The sequence below is a fragment of the Pelodiscus sinensis genome, chromosome 27 (genome assembly GCF_049634645.1).
Source record: "Pelodiscus sinensis isolate JC-2024 chromosome 27, ASM4963464v1, whole genome shotgun sequence".
Lineage (NCBI taxonomy): Eukaryota > Metazoa > Chordata > Testudines > Trionychidae > Pelodiscus > Pelodiscus sinensis.
The window spans coordinates 7,516,968-7,538,816 of record NC_134737.1 but is presented as its reverse complement, the minus strand read 5'-3'; the positions used below and the strand labels follow the sequence as shown (position 1 = coordinate 7,538,816).

The 21,849-nt window shown below is 50.7% G+C and overlaps 2 protein-coding genes across 2 annotated transcripts in view; one reads left to right on the top strand and one right to left on the bottom strand.

Annotated features, from left to right (window-relative positions):
* Positions 1 to 21,849, bottom strand: part of RBBP5 (RB binding protein 5, histone lysine methyltransferase complex subunit) — a 118,398-nt gene continuing 96,549 nt past the window's right edge. Inside the window, exon 14 of the mRNA XM_075910513.1 lies at positions 1 to 191. Within this exon, the coding sequence (XP_075766628.1) occupies positions 133 to 191 (59 nt within the window). The 3' untranslated portion in view covers positions 1 to 132. The remainder of the gene's footprint in view (positions 192 to 21,849) is intronic.
* The window catches only part of CNTN2 (contactin 2), a 61,347-nt gene continuing 52,221 nt past the window's right edge, over positions 12,724 to 21,849 (top strand). Inside the window, exon 1 of the mRNA XM_075910507.1 lies at positions 12,724 to 12,862. The gene's annotated coding sequence lies outside the window, so the exon portion shown is untranslated. The remainder of the gene's footprint in view (positions 12,863 to 21,849) is intronic.

The window sequence follows — 21,849 nt, the reverse complement described above, 5'->3', positions numbered from 1 at the left end:
ATTGACCGTCATTAAGATTTTGTCTCGTTACATGTTTTACCTGACTAGCAGCACTCAGTTGATCCATTGTGGCCTTTTCCCATCCAAGCTAGCAACTGTCTTGACCCGGAGAAGAATTCTGAGGTACTGAATTCATTTCCTGGAACGTAGCCAGAAGTGAAGGGCATGTCCTAGCACAGCAGTGATTGCCTCTGGAAACAAGATGCATTGTACTGGGTTAATTCTGTACTAGCAACAAACAATTTCAGTGAAGCAATAAAAAAAATAAAACCTCATAAAAACAAAAAACATGTTTTGTTTCATGCACACCCACCCATTTTATTGAAGGGAATAATAATGCTTTTCCGATTCTTAAAAATGCCACTCTGTCAGTGGCGTTGTCTTTGCCCAGCAATTTTCATTTCTCCATGTATTTGTTCCAAGTGGACCTCATTCTCAGATCGTGACATCAATTGCAGTCCAAATCCAAGTCATATCTGCAAAACAGATTTCTTCCTTTGCACAAGGGAGTTTTAAACATTCATTTCCACAGCTTGTGTTGGAAAGAAAGTATTGGACTATTTTTGTTTTCAGTTTTGTTTCATTTATTATTTGTCAATGTTTAACCCAAAACTCTGTCTAAAACCTCCTGGTCATTCCAGTACATTCTACATATTTATTTGCCTTTAAAAAAATAGTTATTTTGTGTTAATCTGCTTTTCCCCCAGTGATAAATGCATATCTGAGGCTGTAAAGAAAGGCTTACAGCAAGACAATTGGTGGACTAGAGAGAAATGCTTAATATATGGACTTATAAACTGACTGCATGAGCAATGAAAAAGGCCAAAATATTCAGTTATCTTTGGGGGGGTAAGAATCACTGTAAAATTGATTTTTTTGTATAGAGAACACTAAACATATAATAAAAACATTGTCCAAAACTGAAGCAAAGCCTGAGATTTGTTTCCATCCCACTCCAAAGAAGAAATAGGGCTCTGACGTTGCTCAATAAGGCCAAGTCTATACTTATCTGGAGATCAACTCTCCAGAGATTGATCTTCCAGGGTTTGATTTAGAGGGTCTAGTTAGGACCCGCTAAATCAACCGCTGATGGCGCCTCCATCAGCCCTGGTACTCCATGAGGTCCCAAGAAGAAAGGGTATGTCTACAACTTGCTCCCTAGTTTGGCCTAGTTCACTCTACCTATATTCTGAAGCAGGTCAGGATAATTATCCCCTGCCTACAGGAGAAACTGAGGCAGAGAGTGGGAAAGTGATTTGTCCAAGATTACCCCACTGATCAGTAATAGAGCTGGAAGTAGAATCATAGAAACATAGAATCATAGAACACTAGAACTGGAAGGGACCATGAGAGGTCATCGAGTCCAGTCCCCTGCCCTCATGGCAGGACCCAGTACCATCTAGACCATCCCTGATAGATGTCTATCTAACAATCCAGATCTCCTGAGGCACAGTACAGTGCTCTGTCCACTAGGCCACACAGCCTACTGGCCTACTTTCCACATGGGCACTTCTCTCCTTCCCAAGCAATAGGTCAAGGAGCAAGCATGGGGAATACTCCATCTCTCAGCTGGGCTGACGTGATAAGGAAAGCGATCTACACTATGCAGAGAGCTAGCCCAGGGTACGCTCCTCATGGAGCACAGAGAAACCAGGGACCAGATAACGATTCTGAATCACACAGTAGGTCTGCATGTCAAACTGGTGGTGACACCCAGGCTGAGGATGTATTTCCACAACTGAGCGTTCTGTGGGTGTGGAAGGAGCTGTCAATCCCCTGTCAATCACCTGGAAACCCACTTTGGGGGAAGGCAGTGTGGACAATTAAAAAAAAAACTTATTTATGGTGCTCAAGTCCCACCAGCATGATAAGAATACGTATAGCATCAGAATTCCTGACTTTCATAACTGGCACTTGACATATTATTATTGGTAAAAACCTGGCAGAGAAGACAGATCCAGAAAAAAAGAATACGTACATAAAACAAACTGTCACAAGAAAGGAGTTCCGCATTGTATTTATCCTGGAGAAAGAGCCACAAATGTGGGCAGTGCCTGATTTTCACAAAGATTGGTGCCACAAATCAGAGAGAAGAATCAAGCCTAGAACAGTCAACCTCTGATGAAGACACATGGGAAGATGCTGTCTAGCCCTTGCCTAAGGCAGTGTTTGTTTTCAAAGTTTTGCCTTCCAGTTTCCAAATGCAATAGTCCTGCATTCTGTGGAACGGGAGCTTACAACACAGGGTGACATGAATGGAGCTGCTGCCAGCAGAGGACTGGGCCCTGAACTGTGTCCACAGCCAGCCCATAGAAGGAGGGATTATAGCATTTTGAAAACAAAACTGTATGAAACATGGTGACAGCCTTCAACAGAGAGGGAATTTTGTTTGTTTATTTTTAATAAAACTCTTCCTGCGCCATCAGTTGTCCAAATCGCATGGGGTAGGAGTCCTAGAAGCTTAACAGGCATATTGGCATCAGCACCATATCCAAACAGAGCAGTCTAGGTATCTGCCAGCTTCTCTCTGGTTAGAAATCTCAGGTCAATGCCAAATGATTGCCTGACTCCTGCTGGACAGCACCCAGTACCCCACAGGAGATACTCAGCATCTTGTAGACCTGGTCCAACCTTCTGGTATCTACCCATCCAGACTCCTACATGGTCCCACAGCACGGTGGCCACTGCGTGTTTGCCACACCAGCCAGGCTCAGGCCCGGGAGCTATACTGGCACATTGTACGTCTAAGCACAAGGTCTGAGCCAGGCGTCTTTCTAGTGGAGCCTTGGCTCATCTCTAAGTGGAAGCCCCGACAGCCCGGAGGGATCTGCGGCATTTGGGCGGGTTGCACAAGGAACGAGTCAGCCTACAGCAGTGTTTCTCAGCAACCGATCCCTGGACCAGCAGCAGTCCCGGAGATCTCCCCAATGCAGTTTAGGAAGATTCAGAGCACTAGGATAGTAAGTCATCTTCAGGACAAAGTATTGGAGGCATCCTGGGGAAACGGACGGCGTGGGGGTGAATTGCCACCCATGCAGGGAGGAAGCAAATCCAAATACAAATGCCTGCCCTATGCCCACTCAACCCAGTCACATCTCCTGGCACTTCAGCCTTTCCGGGGCATGCGTCCTGTTAGCAACGCGTCGCCCTTGTACTGGTGACGCGTGTCCGTCATACAGCACCCCCGCACGCTGGGCTGGCGCCCTGTCTGCTGGTAGGCCAGCAGGCACCGTACAAAAGGTGGAAAGAGGTAGAAAGGCCAGATTCATGGAGACAGCATGAAACAAGTGACAGCGATGCTGGCTGGTGCCCTTGTAACAGGCGGAACCAAACCTGGGACCTCTGGAGCTTAGTGCACGGTCAGAGCTAAAAGCCAGCTGGCTCTCGGCAACGGTCGCTGAGCCAGCTCATTCTCTGTAAATGGTCTACGTGCCACTCCATGGCACAGTGCCTCACCCCCGGCAGGTGTGCAGGTTACACCCTTTCAGCTGAGGAAGGTATTGTGAGATCAGCATTTGCACACCATTTCTACAGCTCTGTTAACATTTCATCCCAAGGCACCTCACTAGCTCCCTTACTCCCCAAAGCCTCTGGGAAACAGAGGAACATTATCTCATTTCACAGGGCAGGAGGCTCAGCCACAGAGCCAGGAGGGGACTCGCTCGTAGAGCAGCTCCCAGGCAGAGCTGGGAGATACCCCAGAGACCGGACTTCCATGGGCCCTTCTCTACCAATGCAGGACTCTCACAGAGCGCCCGCCTGGTGTGTGCTTTCTATGCCCAGGAGGGCAGGGCAAACAGCAACCCCTGTCAGCATCAGCACTTGTCATGCATCCACTGCAGCTCCAGCAAAGGGCAGGTGTGTTACAAGGTCAGACTGGAAGAGGAAGCTTGGGCAGCCCAAGAAACATTTGGAAAAAGAGTCACAGTTTAAACTGGCTCCCTCTTCCTCCCGCGCATCAAGGTCTGGATCCAGGCCTGGCAGATGAGAACCCTCATCTCCCTTTTGGCCAGAGATACTGTGTTTTTCATCTGTTCCCGCCTGGCCTCCCAAGGGCTTGGCAGCGCGCTTGACAGCAAATCCCTGGTACGAAGCCTTGACAGGGACGGGGGGGAGTGGAAAATAATACGGGCAGAAGAGTCTCTTTGGCTAATGAAACTGTAATTGCTCCAAATCTTGCTAATAGGATGAAAGTATTAGTCATCCAGTCCCTCTGCAGCGGGCGCTCTCCCCGCTCCCCAAAGTCCTGAACGCTTTCCTTTGCCTGCCACGAGCCAGCATCTGAAATACTTACAGTGGGTGCCCTGAAAAGTGCTGGAGAAACTTAGCTGGACTGGGAGGATCCACTGACAACGTGGAGATTTGTGGAGAGTGGGAGGGAAAGGGACAGGGGTCTGGATCTCAGCCCAGAACAGCTGAGGGGAAAACTAGATAAGATCCCTGCCCACCCAAGCCTCACTTCACACCACCTTCCTGGAGTGCGGAAAGTGGCCGGGAAGGAAGCCTACCAAAATCGGGGAGCGGTGGCTTTGGTAAGACCCTGCTTAAGTGCACCCCTCAGTGACATAGCCCTGTTTTTTAATGAGCTGTTGGATTGCACCTTGCAGGGCATAAGGGCAGGGTGTTTAGCGGTGCTCCTTACCCCAGCTCAGAAAACACAACCTGTCCTGTACTCTCTCGCCTCCCCTCTCCCCTCACCCCAACCATCTGTTGCAGAAAGGCACCATCCACAAAAGGGAACTAGGGCACCAAGAACACCCCAAAGCCAGGCAGTCAGGCCCCCGTAGGGCTGTGGAGTACCCCACCTAGCGCATAAAGGTGCAGCAGATCGACAGCCGGCCCTGTTCATGCACAGTACCCAGTTAGGGCGAGGGGGCTGCGGGGACAGGAACGAATCGGAGAATGACCCACCGTTCCTGTAGGATAATGGTTCAGGGTGAGGGAGACAAGCCCCATCTGCTCCTCTCACTAACCTCTTGAGCATGGACAGGCCCTTATTGGTCTCAACTGGCTTGCCAAAGCAGCACCAAACTCCCCATGCTTATTAGGATTCCCCCTACACCCACACTGGTAGCTTTGCCCTCCAGAGGTGGGGGAGGTCCCAACTAGGTCACTTGCTCCTAATTCAGAATCACCCCTCTTACCCCCACTCCATGTGGGGTGAGCTGGTTCTGCAGACGTACCGACGCACCACAAATCCAGTCATGCTTGGGGGAGCCCGGATTTTGAGGGTACAGCTACACTGCCCCAAACCGCACAGGAGCAAGTCTCAGAGCCCAGATCAGATGACTCTGGCTACACTGGAGGGCTAAAAATGGGTGAAGCCAGGCTCTGAGACTTGGAGCAGGGGATAGCAACTCACAGTCTGGGTTTTAGTCTGAGTCCAAACACGTGCACCGCTATTTTTAGCCCTGTAGTGCGAGCCCGAACCACCTGATTTGTGTTCCAAAACTCGATCACTGGTGAGAGTCAGCTACAGGTGGGCTGAGTTCACTCCCTGAAGGGAAAACCACTGGGAAGCTCAGATTGACCGTATACCAAACCAGACCGCTGGTCCCATCAAGTCTGGTCGCAATCTATCGGCAGTGCTTCAGGCAAAGGCAGACACCACCAGATCCCACATTGACAGCAGGGATAATAGTTCTTCCCTACCTTACACAGAATCATAAAATTCTAGGTTTGGAAGAGACCTCAGGAGTCATTGGGCCCAAAGCAGGACCAATCCCAACTCAATCATCCCAGCCAGGGCTGTGTCAAGCCAGGACTTAAAAATCTCTAGGGATGGAGATTCCACCTCCCTCCTTAAGGAACCCATCCCAGTGCTTCCCCACCCTTCTAGGGAAATAGTTTTTCCTAATATCCAACCTAGACCTCCCCCACTGCAACTTGAGACCATTGTTCCTCGTTCTGCATCCCTCACCACTGAGAACAGCCTCTCTCCATCCTCTTTGGCACCTCCTTCGGGTAGTTGAAGGCTGCTACCAAATCGCCCTCACTCCTCTTCTCTGTGGACTAAGCAAGCGCAAATCCCTTAGTCTCTCCTCATAGGTCATGTGCTCCAGCCCCCTAATCATTTTGGTTGCCCTCCACTGGGCCCTCTCCAATGCGTCCACATCCTTCCTGTAATGGGGGGCCCAGAACTGGACACAATACTCCAGATGTGGTCTCACCAGAGCCGAATAAAGGGGAATAATCACTTGTCTAGATCTGCAAGCAATGCTCCTCCTAATGCACCCCAATATGCTGTTAGCCTTCGTGGCTACAAGGGCACACTGTTGACTCATTTCAGCTTCTCATTCACTATAATGCCCAGATCTTTTTCTGCCAAACTGCTGCTTAGCCAGTCAGTCCCCAGCCCGTAACAGTGCTTGGGATTCTTCCAATAAGGAAGGACAAAGTCTCTAGAATCTAGATTCTACAGTGGTGGAAGTGCCTTCCAATAAATAAGTCATCTGAACTCCTTGCACCTTCCAAAATAGAAGATGCTCTGAAGTAGCAGGCCAGTCAAACGCTCAGCTCACCTTCGCCTGCTGCCCCCATCATTCATAAAGGAAACAAAATATTTATTAGCCAGACGTGACTGATAATGGACCCATTCTCTGCCTTACGATCGATACGGAGAGAAAGCCATACACACATTAGCCACAGTCACTCTTTATGGCAGGATAACCAGACCCATTCCTTCTCTGCCCTCTGCCTACTCTCCTGGGAGTCTGGATCAATGTCCGCAGACTGCCTTAAATTATCCCGTTTGGTGGAACAGAGGCCTCTGTCCATTTCCTATCATTTCCCAAGAGCCATCCTTTCGGTCCCCAATGAGACAGGGTTAGGTGATTTCCCCTCCCCTAGCTGATTTGACAGCAAAGGCAGGTTGTCACCTGCCAGTGAACCAAAACTTGCTAAGAAAAATCAACCCCTTTGAAGCATGTGGGGAAACCCCTTGAGCAGCAGGTAAACCTGTAACATTTGCAGAGAGGAAGCAGGTTGATTTTTAGCTGTGATAATAGGAGGAAACCAGGAAGCATCTTCTGTTACTGGCTCCAGGACAAATTACAGTCTGGGCAAACACACTGCCTGAAATTCCTTCTGCAAAGACTGTAGCACCGCTAACTTCACCTGCTCTAGGGATGAAGCGAGAACCCCGTCCTAAAGAGATGTGCTGCCCTGCAAAGGAAGGGGCCCAGAGACCACAGGGATGGGCTCCGCGTAGGAAGCCAGATGGACAAGCAGAGCCCGCCTACGCTCGGTAAGCCTCTGCTCATTCTTTGCTGCCCACACGACTGGTTTCTCCAATTCTCTCCATCTGTTCCATCCCCAGGACAAGCGACTCCAACACTGCCCACTCACAGTGGTACAGGCGTGATCTGGAACAATCTCCCACACCACGGCCAGTTCAAGGCCTTGGCCTCTCTGCTGAGAGGCGGATAGTGAAAGAGGTGGCCACTTTTCTGTCAGAACCTGAAATGAGACCCAAGAAATGCATTTCACTTGGGCCAGACTGCGCTGGTCTAGGGCTGCCGGTCCCTTCCAACCTGGAATGAGCTCAAACCGCTGTCCTAAAGGAGATGATCCCATTGCCAACCCACTAAGACTCCCCATTTGTTTGGTAGAAGCTTTGCTTGTTCTCCTGCCACGGACCGAACGAAAGCCCAGTCCATCTCTGGCACTCTCGGTGGTACCAAGAGCCCCCAGGACACTAACCCCGGGCCTCACCAGTCAGCAACCCCTCCCTCACGCTACCACTGATGGTGTTGGCTTTTGTGGCAGTTCACGCACGTTCCAGATGTGCCGCCTAGATTTCTTCTAGACCAGTGTTTTCCCAACGGTGTTCTGTGGACCCCAGGGTTCCGCAACGTGAAAATTCCATTACGGTAACATTTTATGATTAAAAAAATAATAATTAATGCAATGTGATTTTTGTTTTTAAATATGCGCAATTAAACTAAATGTTGATCCCATGACCTTGTTTAGCATTTGTTTATTATCCTTACTTGTTTGTGGTCTACTTTTTCAGCTCCATATTAGGGATTATTAGGGGTTCTGCAAAATTCTTTCGAGTTTAAAAGGGTTCCCTGGCCAAATAAAATTGGGAAACACTGTGCTAGGCTGGTCCCTCGGTTAACAGTAATCCGTGCTCTCCTGTTGTGGCAGACAGTCCCGGCACGAGGAAGTCTGTTGGAATCTAGCTGTGTTTTTCTGTGCTGACCAGGAAAAGCACTTCAAGGTTCAGAGAAATCACATGTGTGGCCAAACCCCTGCACCATGCACCACACTCACGACCCCCTCTCTGGGGCCACCGAGGCCTTGCAGCAGGGGAGCTCAAGGCAGTTGCCTTCCAGTGCCACGCACGAGGCGGATGTGAGTGCATGCTAGTACGATTGCTCAGTGGAGCTGAGCGGTAGCACCCCTCAGGGCTCCCCTTGCACTGCAGGGTACATGGTACGCGCAGAGAATAGGCACTTCAAAGGAGACCTACTTAAGTGAAATTTTCAGTGTGGCAGGTGGCTTGGCACAGCTCTCTCCTAGGGTCCCCCTCCTGCTACGAGACAAGAGTGACTGGTAGTCAGATGTATAGACAGGGCCCTGCCAATGTGCGGATAGCCACTTTGCATCCATGAACGTGGGTGCAGAACTCTGTGGTTCATTTTTGCAGATACAGACATGGATACAAATTGTATATCTAGGGGCTCCGTGAGAGATCTCCAGGGGCTCCACAAGGTTGACAAACTGGAAACATCGATAGGTACAACACACACAATCAGCTGGGGCTCCGCATAAATTTTTATGCATGTAAGGGGCTCCAGAGCCCAGAAAGTTTGAGACCCACTGATTTAGAGAGTCTGCTGCAAGGATGGGCAATCATTTTCAATGGGAGGGGGCACGCCGAGAATTTGGTACGTGTTCAGGACCTGCACTTTCCTAGGACATTAATGGAGGGGGTGCAGATTCTGTTTGTAACTCAGAAATGGCCATTGCTCTGAACAGAACGATGTGGTTCTTTCAAAAGTTTACTACTGAACTTTCACATAAGCTTTGAAACTTTACTAGTCAGGAAAAAAAACGCTGCTTAGTTTAAATGAAACCAATTCAAACAGTTTCCTTACCTTGTCAAATCCTTTAAAAATGTTCCCCTTTTAAACATAGTTTATGCTTAACAATGTACAGTATTGGGCGGGGTGGGGGGAGGAAGGGTCTTCTCTAGTGCTACCTGATTGTCTAATTCTGCTTCCAAATGACAGGCCAGTTCCTAACTCTGGGGTTCTCCTGGACACACATGCACTAAGAAAACGCTGCCATATCGGGGGCAAATCCAGCACAGCTGCTTACAGCAGGGATCTCAAACTCAATTGACCTTAGGGCCAGTGCCAGTCCTCAAATACTCCAAGAGGGCCAATGGGCACTCCCATTCTGGCAGGGCTCTGTGCAATCCCCCCTTGCACATCCTCTGGCCTGCCTGCAGCCTCAGGTTATTTAAACCCCCTCAGCAAATCCCACCGCTCCCACCAGCAGCACAGTGGGGCTAGAGTGGATTCCAGCTCCTAGCTCCATGCCACTGTGGCACCTCCCTGTGGCCTGGGGGAAGTGTGTGTGCAAAGCAGTGAAGAAGAATGACTGGGACGGCCTGTGAGATGATGGCAGAGGTTGCTGCATTGCTCCACTTCCCCTTGGCTCCCACTGCTACAACGAGTGCAGGAAAGACAGCTGCCTTGTGCCAAGCTTCCCAGTAATCCCTAAGGCCACATCCCTTGGGGGAGGAGGCTTGAAGGAAGGGATTAACCCTTGTAAATATTGACATGCCAGGGAATTTTCAATAATGCCCTGTGAGCTCAGATCCTACAAAGATGAGCAATACAATAACTGATAAAGATAGACAGACCCACCAATCAACCCTGGGTTTACATCTCATCTGAAAGCATGTCATTAACCTGTGGAACTCACTGCTGCAGGAGATTAGTCACTGAAACTCTGGCCATTGGCACGACAGAGGAACAAACAGACACATAGGCGGGATACAGAACAAATACACTCTTGTTTTGTAAGATTATGTGTTTGCCTCTGCGAGAGGGCCCACTAAGTTGCAAAAAAACTTTCCTCCTTCCCACTCCAGACTTCTGGAGCCCTGCCAATCAATACAGACACATTAATGCATTAATTACTCTTCTGTAATGGCAAGCCATTAATGAATGGACAGACCCAAACCTGATCTCTTTCCATTATTAATGATCCTATATTGGAGTCAGGGAAGGCCAGATGGATTGGACAGCAAGTGACGGGTGGTCTCTGCAACCTTCCCCAGTGTCCCCCTCCCAATCCAGAAATGTGCACAGCCTGATGAAAGACCTGTTTGTTTAGCCCCCCTAAGCTGTGCTGCCATTGGATGGTGTTCACCAGTGCCTAGCATGCCCCAGGGGCTGTGCTGAGAGTTACCATCTGGGAGCAGTGTCCAGTGTCACTGTGCACTTTGCGGCATGGTGGAATATATTAATTAGCAAAGGGGAGCAGAGTGCACGCCAGGCCAAAGTTGTGATGCAGCTCCAGGTGGTGGCAACAACAAGCGGTTGTTATCTACAGCAGCTTGGGGGGCAGGAGTGTGAGTAGGGCTATTCGCCATCCTGCATATTTGTGGGGTGTGTGGAGCCGGGGGGGGGGGGGGGACAGGAGCTGTGGAGAACTCACCGTGCCTCCCGCGGTGAGTTCAGGAGCCGCATCTCCCAATGTTCACGAATGTCGCCATCTCCAGCAAGTGTTTCCTCTAATGGGTTTGGGGCCTCAGCCTAGCCCTGCAGGGACAAATGGCTACATCACCAAACCAGCCAGCACCTGGTCTCAGCAGAGCTGCCAAGGACGGATGGGCGAGGAAGAGGGCTCTCTCTCCAGGGTGAGAGCAAGGTGGGCAGCCATGATCTGCCCCCTGGGCTGCACCTGACATGTCTGGACTCTACGGCGTGTGGAGAAAAACCACGCGTCAAGCTCACAGCTGGGTGGAAGCAGACCCAGTTTTGCTGACGTCAGCAGCATTGCACCTGCTTTCACCAGGGGCCCAGTGCTCTCCCTCGTGCTCAGCTCTGCAAGCACGTGACCAGAAAGACCTGTATGTGGGGGCAGAGGGCTACTCTGCTTTTATTCTCATCTCATTTCGGATTTGGGGGACAATAAAATATTTCCAGCGATATAAAATATACGATAAAATATTGCAGGCAGGATAAAAAACAAAGAGAAGGATTTGGAGCTTAATTCAGTCAGTGACTGTGTGTGTAAATCCCCCAGAAGCAGCATGCTTTGAAATCCCCTTCACTCTGGGGTTTCAGTGCCCTTGGGGCCAATTTGCTACCTGTGGCCATCCAGGTCGCGTTTCATGCAGAGCTGTTTTATCTCGGCAAATCTCTCCCTTGTATCTTTCATAGCTACCAAGGAGGAAGAATGGGCTCGTGGTTAACGCACTGGTCTGGGAACAGGAGAAGGTGCATGCAGTTCCTATCTCTGCCACAGCCTCCCTGTAGGACCTTAGGCAACTCATTTAAACTCAGTGCTGCAGTCCCCCTGTCTGCAGCATGGGGATAGTGATCCTTCCCTGCCTACCTCCCAAGGCTGTTGAGAAGATAAATCCATTACTGCCAACGAGGGACTCAGACACACTCCTCTGCCATGGGAGGCAGATGTATGCCTAGACAGAAATAACACAAGGATGCCTGTGATCTGGGATCGTGCAGGCAGAGAGCTATAGCATCTGCTCCTGGTGCAAACTGGACACCTGGGCTCTGTATGCAACACTGAAACCCAGCACCAGTGTTCCCTGTAAGCTCTGCCATTGTGCGGCTGCTCAGGAGAAAATTCAAATCCTGCCCAGCTGATTAGCAGAGTGCCCACATAGTGTTTCTGTTGATGCACATTTGCACCTGCTTTGGCACACATAAAAATTATTCTGCACATAAATGGAAAAAATAAGCACATGGATGGAAAAGATTAGTGGGAGCATTGCTCAGCACCTCCTGGAACACGAGAGGAAGTTTATGAGCTGGGTCCAAGCTTTGACATTAGCCCTCTCTCCGTAATGGGACCGAACCAGAATATGCCCCTCCCATCATACTTATGGAAAATGTGAATCTGAATGTATCTTAAGGGCTGGGCCTGACATCTAATGGCAATTCCCTTCCTCCCCGTCTCCAAGTAAAAGTTTCCCCCTCACCCAGCAACGTCACAAGGGATCGAGCCTACAAATCAAATTCTGTGTCCCGCTCAGCGGGGCTCCTTCAGATCTGCATCTCAGAGGGTTCCTTCCACTTCGTCTATTACCCGGTGATACGTTTGGCAAGGCAGGACCCTCCCCTAGCAAAATTCACCTTCCCAGCCCAGAACCGGGAGCCCTTCACTTCCCAGTTCACCCCCACAAGAATGGAAGCCGGGATTCCCCCTCACACCATGTGCCTCCCTCTGCCCTACCGATGGGGGCGAGACAATTAATAGAGGGCAGGGGCTTTCTGATCCAGGCTGGGGAGAACGGCAGCAGCTCAGGCGGAGACAGAGCATGAATTATGCATGTTGCTGCAAGCCCCCCCCCACCCCCAGCCTGGTCCTTGGACCAAGGCAAACGAGGTGAAGACAGCAGCGAGCCAGAGAGCCCTCTCCCCCGGGACCCAGAGTGCTGGCTGAGAGGGAGTGAGCAGGCAGGGGCGGGCGGGGAGGGAGGAGCACATCCTTATGCAGAGATGCTGCAGTGGCTTTGGGCGCACACAGGCAAGCGGCAGCACAAAGCAAGGACTCGCCTGGAGGAGGAGGGCGGGCAGGAGAGAGGAAGGAGGCTGCAGCATCCAGGGCTCTAGGATCTCCCCTGCACACACCCACACGTGTCCACCAGCCCACGGTAAGTGGTCTCTCTCTCTCTGCTGCTCAACTGAGGGGTAGGGGGAGAGAATGACGGATTAGCTGGCTTTCCGGGAACCAATTCTAACTTTCAGTGTTCCCTGCGCAGAGGTGCTGGAAATTGGGGGCAGCCGCACTCCCTGGAAACGGTTTCCATCATCGACAGGGTTTATAGCTTGGTTCAATGGCTCTCAGCCCACCCCCTGCCCCCCGCACAAATTGTTCCAGGCTGATGCTCGTCTTTTCCCAGGCATATGACACCGTTAACCCCTCCTAGCACACCTGCAAGCCACCCACCGGGCTCCATAAGGGGGCGTGGGGCTGGTTTGCGCCTTTACCCAAGGGTGACTGTGGAGCAGGAAACACAGGCACTGGCAGGGCTGGAAAAGGGATGAGGGTGGACTATGTGCACGGGAAAGAGGGGGGAATCCAAAGGACACGTCCGGGATTGTGTCAGTTCTGGTGGGGGGACCGGAGAGAGCCTCATCAAGCCCTTTAAAAGCAGACGGGAGCTGCTTGCGTGGAATAGTGCTAGGTTTTACCCCCCTGCTTTCAGGGAGCGGTAGTATGTCGGGGGTGGCACTTTGAAGTCCCCATTGCTAAGATCACGGCTCCCACATGTCTGAGCTGGAGGGGAGAGAGCACAGAGAGGGGCTCCCCCAGGTCAGGCTCCTGCCCTCTTGAGAGCTCGAGGCTTGCACCGAAGGTAACTTGTAAACATAAGCTGGGAGAGATGTGGAGCAGGGTGCAGGCAGAGGCGTGTGAATCCACTGCAGCAAAAGGGGATCAGAAAGACCACAGCCCCTAAAATCCCCTCCCTCCCCGCACCAAATTAGAACTCCAGCTCTTGGGCAGGAAGGCGGAAGTTCAGACTCCACTGTGCACCCGGAGGCCCGTGCTCCAGCTGGAGTGCGTGCGGAAGGCGTCCGGCTGCTACAAAGCCCAGGGCGCTTGTGGGACCGCCATGGTTTTCCGTGGGGCTTGCCTGCGTTGTGTCGCAAGTGAAAGCCTGCAGGCAGGGCTGGCAGCACCCAGCATAAGCGAGGACAGAGGGAGGAATGACACAGGGGATCACAGGCAGCCGGGGCTATGGGCTCCTCTCTGGCTCTGTTGCACCCGGGCTTTCAGACAGCTGAGGGATCCACGCCAGGGTGAAAGAGCTAGTGGCCAAGGCTGCTCTGCAGCTTGTGTTTGAAGATGTGGGTCCCTTCGCCCATCCACTCCCACTCCGTTGACTTCCCTACAGCTGCAAGCCTTCTCTGGGCCTTTGAAATGCTGCATTTGTTTCGCCTTTGGGCTGGTCATTTAAAAGTACCTTCACTTTCTTTAAAGAAAGGGACATTAGTCAATTCCTTGGTCAGGAACTAACCCTGCCCCTGCCCAGAAACATCCTGGGTAACTCCCCTCCCTCGCCAGCCCTGTAACTTTAGGCAGAGAACCTCACTTCCTGATGTGGCTTGCAAGCGTCAGCCAGTGCTACCCAGAAAACAGCCAGCTGGAATGAGACTTCCCTACGCCCAGTAAGACCTATTAGCCATTTAGTGACAGTGCATAAGAGCACGGGGGCTGAGAGCACACGCCCATGCTAGCCCAACCCCTATGCAACCCTTTGTTTCAACTGGATCTTCTTCACTTCCTGTCCTAAACAGCCACATCCTGTTACCCAGCTTCTAAGAGCTGACCGAGCGCTGGCTTGTGCAGTCAGTGAATCAGGAAAGCACAGGTGGAAAGGTGCATGGGGGTAGGGGGGGAGAGAATATTGAACACTGGAGTCCTCTCCAGTTGCAAAGGTAGGGCAGGAGGAGTCCACCTGGACTGTTCCCCTGCTGCTCCCGTTCAGAGGGAGGGCCAGGGCTAAAAATGGGCAAATCTAGACTTGCCAGCTGAGGGGTGTGATGGCCAAGCTCTGGGTTGGCCCCATCTCCTCTTCCGAAGAGCCTGCGTCCCCTACACACACAGGCAGCGAGTGGCATGAACCCATGGTGCCTGTGCTCCACCAATGTTCTGGAACATGGGCCTGGCTCTACCCATGTGTGGGGTTATATTTTCAGAGCTGTCCCCTCCATAGGCTGGGCCAGGGCCACCGTCCCGGGACCTGTGCTAACCCCCTCTCCCCCCGCAACCTCTTACCAGAAACCATGCTCTCCCCCAAGTGACAGCTGATGGGAATGGAGTGGAGCGGGGTAGGGCACTTGCTACTGTCGAGCATGCCCCCCCCCCACTAACCCTCCAACCTGCCCTGGCCCCCGGGTCCTCCAAAAGTGTGGGGGTCCCCAAAGCACAGGGACCAGGGTGGTTGCTCTGCTCCATTCTTTGGACAGGACAGTTCTGCCTGGATCTGTTCTGAGCACCACCAAGAGTATACACACCTGGCACCCGCAGCTACCTGCTCGTTCTAAACCGTTGTACGCTGAAGCGTTCCAGGCTGTGTACACTTTAAGGGGAGGTTTTAAAAGTAGGCCTAACAAATTCAGGCACACAGTCTCATTGACTTTAATTGTGCTCCTAAATACCTGCAGCACTTGGGCAAATCTCTCCCCGGTGGCAAAGAGAATATTGAGGGTAACTTTTGAAAGTGAACCTCAAGTAAACGTATCACAGTAAAAGGTCCGACACACTACTTCTTACAAATGCAACCAGGAGATGGGTCTGCTCGGACCGTCTCAGCCGGAAAAGCGCCCAAAGATTTGACAATGTTGTTTCAGCTTGAGCTGAGCTGGAACACTCGTTCCCCCTTTTCCCACGAACCGATGAAAATCTAAAATGCCTTCCAGCCATGAACCTTTTTTATTCCTCACAGGCCAACAGTGGGTTTTCCCAGGCACAGACGCCTGCTCCGTCACAAAGGGCTGCTCTCACATGGGAAACAAGTCCCCCTGTGGCAAAAGCTCACTCAAAATTCCCTGTTAGGTCCAGAGGATGATGCAGCTACATTTCCCAACTCTTTCAGAGGGGTAGCCGCATGAATCTGTAACTGGAAAAAATGTAAAAAAAACCAACAAATAGTCTTGCAGCACCTTAGAGACTAACAAAACATGCGGAGGGTGTCATGAGTTTTCATGGGCACAGCCCACTTCTTCAGATGAATCTCACAAAAAAAATGTAGATGGTGTCATGCGCTTTCGTGGGCACGTTGTGCCCACGAAAGCGCATGACACCATCTACATTTTTGTTAGTCTCTAAGGTGCTGCAGCTATTTGTTTTTAAGATTTCCCAACTCTGGGTTTGTTGGCAGAAGCGGGATCTCACCCTCCAATGATGCAAACACTCAAAGAAATTCAGCTCTGGGGTTGCACCTTGTGTGATCCTCCACTGCAGCCGTGTGCACTTCTCTTTGTCTCTCCCGGAAGGGGCTCACTAGGGTGAAATGGCCTCTCCCTCTCAGGGCCAGACAGGCACTCTAAGGAACAGGGGAGGAGGGATCTGTGGATGCTAGAGTTGCTTGGTACCAGGCCTTTCTAGAGCCGCATCTCCTCAGAGCAGGGGGCAAGCTGGAGGAAAACTGGAGCGGAGCACGCAGCACACAAGAGAGCACAGTCTGCCCTCTGGCGACCGGCAATCAGAGCTCACTACAGCCCAGCCACTCCCGCCCCTGCCTGACAGCCCCACCCTGCCCTGCAAACACATCCCTATTTTCTCTTCATTCTCCTCGCTCCCTTTTAGTAGCTTCTTTTCCTCCTCTCTCACTTCACTATTTATCATTTTCTTCACCTTTTATTCTTCTCCCCCTTTACCAGCCTTTCCTTTCCCTCTTCACTCTCTCTCTTCCTTTCATTCTCTCTTCCCCTCCCCACTCACCCCTTTCCGTTTTCTTGGCCTCTCTCATTTGCTTTACTTCATGTCTTAGTCTGCTGCTCCCAGTGTTCCCTGTAAACCATGCACCTGCGCAGCCACTCAGGGGAGATTCAAATGCAGAAATAGCAGAGCACCCACAGCTAGGGTTTTTTTTTTCTACTGGTGGTGCACATGCACCTCAGTGCACATACAATTATTCCACATGTGGATGGAAAACAGAGGGGACATTGGTTGTTCCACATCATGTACATTGCAGTCATGCCCAGAATTTTGGTCAAAACAGCATTTTTTGACAGAAAATTGGTTTCAATGAAACTGTCCCGCCGCCCCTAGAATAAGACAAATTGCCACCTGATGGAGGATCCAGTTACATCCCAAGAACGTCCCCCATGCCATTTTTCTAACACAAGGCGCATGTGGCTTAATTTCAGCCTCCCTCCCGCTTTTTTGTTTCTAGTGCAGCAGTAGTGAGAGCCCCATTCAGAGAGCTGTGGTGCTAGATGTAGGTACCAGTTGGACAGTGATAGTCATGGCCCCAGAAAGCTTGTCTGCAACCTTCAGGGTTGCCAGGGGTCTGGTTTTCCACTGGAAAGTCCGGTTTTAGAGGAACCTGAACAGTCTCCAGTCACAAGTACGGACTGGACACCCAAAGTCCACTTACCGCAATTCTGCTGTCTCCCCCCATCCCTCAGCCAACCCAAGGCCCCCTTAGCCCCCTGAGGCAGGATGAAGCAGAACTGGAGGTGCCCCTGCTGGTAGTCCTGGTAGGCTAGGGAGGGACATTTCCTCTTCCTCACACTCTCCAGCCCTCCCTACAAGCCTTTGGCCTCAGAGCTGCTGCTGCTGAAGTGAGAGACACGGTCCCCTTCAGCATCCCCCTTCTCTTTATGGTGAGTTGAGCCTTCGGCAGTTTGGGTAGAGGGTGAAGGTACCAGCCCTTAGTGCAGTGGCTCCCAGACTTTCTGGCATCATGCCCCCCATTTTGATTTTTGAAAAACCCTCACTCCCGCCCCCCCCAAATAATAGCAGCAAAAAAAAGGAACTGAACGGGGTAGCAAAACTTGATATGGGGGGGAGGCTTGCCTTGCGCCCCCCTGGAATTTCTTCAAACACCCCAGTTTGGGAAGCCATGCCTTAGTGTGTTACGAAGCCCCGCAACCAGTCCCAGCAGCTCAAAGTTGTTTTGCTTTGCTTGGGGTGGGGGGTTGTTAAAAGAAGCCTCCGCGCTTTCAGTATAAGGGTACTTCAGGGCGGGCAGGAAAGTGTCGAGAACTAGAGTGTTCGCTTCCTCCAGGGGCTCGCACGCCGCCTTGGAGAGCCAGCGCTGCAGCAAATGGGTTTGTCTGTTTGTTCTGAAGTGTACGCCAACAGGGGCGAGTCAAAGCCACTTTACCTCTCCCTGCTCAGCCATCCCATTTGTAACCAGGGCTGGCCTTACCACGAGGCGAACTGGGGACCCAGAGTGTAGACAATTGTGTTTGCTGCTGGTGCAGATGTATTCTGTCTGCTCTAGATGCACAGAGATGGTGGAGTGCTATGCTGGAGGAAGGAGGGCAGAATTGAGACCTATCAAAGTTTTGGCCCAAACAAGCGGGCATGGGAGAGTCATTTGAGCTCCCCACCTCAGATGTTAAAATGTTGTGGGCCGGCCCTGTTTGTAACTGCATCTTGCTAGTGTCTCAGGTGCGGTTGTGTTGGGCCTGCTGGAGAGCATACATGCAGCTAAGTATTTGGTGTACACCAAATTTCGGACACAGCTGTCGAGTCCGGTTTTGAGAAATTGGAAAGTTGGCAACACTCAGTTCAAGGCGCTGTCCCCCTCCAGCCATGCCTGGGTCACAGAGAGCGGTCGATAACCCTGCTACCACCTTGGCTAGCAATCATTGTTCTTTTAGGTCTGGGAGTTGTGGCTAAGAAGCCCTGGTTTCCGTTCTCACAGCCAACATCCCACTCAGGGTGGCCTCGTTAGAAACTTCCAGGTTACAAGGGTCAGACTTCAAGAGGGGTTTTTAATTCAAGCACTCAAAGTCCTGATGACATCAGAACCCTTATGTAAGAATTGGATCTTGTTGTTCTACCTCAAGAGTTGGTTAAGAATGCGGCAAACAGCCTCTCTCGTGGTATTTCAGAACTTCCAGACAGAGATAAGAATCAGAAGGGGAGGAGGTGGCACATTTTAACACCTCCGGGCTAGAAGCTGCCATGGGCTTGAGGTTCCTCATCTGTTCTAGAACCAGGCAACACTGGGGAGGCGAATGGACAGTGTTCCCCATAAGCTGTGCTCTTGGGGGGGCCATCCAGGGGAGAGTCAGGTGCTGCCCAGCTGCTTAGCCGAGCACCCATACCCGGCAGCATGTGTGTCTACTGGTGGTGCACATCTGCACATGCCTCTGTGTGGATAACATTTATTCCACACAGGGATGAAAAAAGATGGCGCATTGAGTGTGTCATTTAGGGGAAGGGAAGGAATTGCTTAAGATCCAGGCCTGGGAGAAGATTCAGGGCAGAAGTTCTTTTATCTGAGCTGGTTTTAATGAGGACATGCCGGGGGAATCTCTAAGAAAAGCACATGCTCCCATTACTGTGACAATGCAGTCAGGGAGTAGGGATCTGAGGCGACTACATTCACGGTTCTCTTTGTCTTATAAGTTTGGAGGATTAGACTCTTTAAGATGCAACCTTTGCTGGTCTCTCCCCTCGACTGCTAGCTGGCAGGTTAACCCTACCAAGGGCTACAGAGTCTGCTGTTTCTATGGCAACTGTTGTGCCCTGATGAACCATTAGAGGTATCTTTCCGGTTAGAACGAGTAGCATTAGCCATATCCCGTGGTGGGAGAAGGTAGGCAGACAGTAACGGCCCAGGAATAATGATTCATGAATTCCCCCAGGATTTTTAGAAAGAAGAAAGAGTTAAATCAAATAGAACAGCTAATCAGAGTAGACTGAGTCTAAGGCACCGTAATGCTATTCTCTGCCACATCAATTAGTATCAAAGGAATGAAGCCCCCAGAGCCTGTATCACTTGAGTGACTTTTCAGAGAATTTCATGATGTGGATTACTATTTCCTCCTACAATTACAGCAGGTGATGTAGACAACGCAGAGCATTCAATGACTCCACAGCTACGGGCACTACTTCCCACCCCCAGGCCTGTGTACAAACACAGCTGAATGCAGGGCAGAATCGATACACGACAGAGTGCACCGTTCACACTAGGGATGTAACAGTGCAGTCGATTAACCAATAAGCAAAAGCTTATAGGTTAATGCTATAGACTACACACATTCTCCTCCCCCCCCCCCCCCACCACACACACACCCCTTGCCAGTAAATTTTTTAACAGACTGGCCAGCAGCCCAGCTCAGTCCCGACTTGCACTGAGACCTGGGACTTACCCCCACTGCAGCTCTGCATTTAAAGTATATTAGGATACAGGCGGGCAGGCAGCCCAGCTCAGTTCTGGCTCATGCCTGGTCCAGGAGCTCAGCCCCGGACAGGGGCTGCCCAGGGACTATAGACTAGTCGTCTAACCGATAAGAATTCATAAGGTTAATCCACTATTCAATTAACCGATATTTAACATTCCTAGTTCACACCCAAGCAAACATGAGCATTCACATGAAAACGGACCTTTGGAAAACCAAAGCAAGATCACTTTGGGGGATTTTCCCCTCTCGCTGCACACCAGAAGCATCTTCTTTAGGGAGACACATTTATAAGCCCCAACCTGTTTTAATAAAGTCTTAATGAGCATAGTCCTTGAAAAACATATTATAACTCATACCAAGCACTCATTTCCACTAGGCAACTCCCTTCCCTAAGCAGCCACTTTAAACCAGTCCCAAGGTTTCTAATGTAATTTTGTCTGGTCTTTAGAGACCAGGCTGAAAGGCTGCCCCATCTCTGTAAAATGCTTTGGCATTTTCGTTTCAAGAGCAGCACATTCACTCAGCCACCGCAACTGCAACATGCTGCACCTCACAGCCGCTTGGGACCTCATGACAACCACAGGGACGGAGTTTCCTGAGCCAAATGTGCCGGGTTCCGTTGCTCAGAGAGCCAAAATAACGTTTGCAACACGGGGCCTATGACACACAATATTTCCTCACTTCTGTTCCCTTCTAGCAGAGGGAAGTAGTACTATCCATACTAGTCAAGGATATTAATCCATCAGGCAGCAGGCATTTTGCTTGCCCCTTGAGATGTTTGCTCGATAGAGGTTTCTCGGTGGCTAGTTGCAGGTATGAGCCCTTTCCTCAGCAAACAACAATGCCAGTCATCCTTGGCAAGTGGGATTTCTGAAACTACCAGAGCTTTCCCTGCTCTGCAAACATTATTCACAGGAGCACTACATTCATGTGGTTGGATTCTTGGGAATGCCAGCAATTGGCCTTTCTGAATGTGGGGCTGTCTGTTAGGCATAAAAGCCAGGAGCCGGCAACTGGGCAGCCGCGTGGGGCCGGGCGCTAGCAGCTGGGGCAGGCCAGCAGCCAAACCCCACAAGAGAATTTTGGTGTAACCAAGAGAATTTTTATTGGTTACATAGTGTATATTTTTAGATATTTTTACATTCCTACTCTTTGTAGGAATGAAAGCACTTTGCCAGACATGCAACGATCCACCAGTCCTCCAATGCAAAAGCAGACAATTATACCACGTTGTCTTACAAAGCACACATACTTGCTAAAGTCTCAGTTAACAGGAAGGTGCCAAGCATGTTTTTAGAAACTATGTTATGAGCAGTAGTTCAGAAAACAAACCAGGAGCACAGAGAATCATAAGAGACAGGTGGAGACAGACAAACAAACTTCTAAAAATCATCTGCATCAGCCTTTGTATAAATCAGGGCATCGCACGGCATGTCAATACTGCAAATAAAACAAAACAATACACTGCAGCCAGTCTCAGAGCTCAAGTCCCCTGACTCGGGCTTGCAAAGCTTGCAGAACAAGGCTGAAAGTAGCTGCGTAGACCTTCATCCTCAAGCTACAGCACGAGTTGGCAATTATTTTTGATCAAGGTCCAGATTTCTTGGGCAAGGCACAGTCAAGGTTCTCACGCCAGCGAAAAGTAACAACAGAGAAAAAATAAAATGATTTTGGGGTCTGTCCAAGGGCAGCTGGTGGCCTAAGGCTCTGCTTGACTACCCTGAGGTAAAGCATCTACACTACTATTTTGCCACCTACCTCAAAT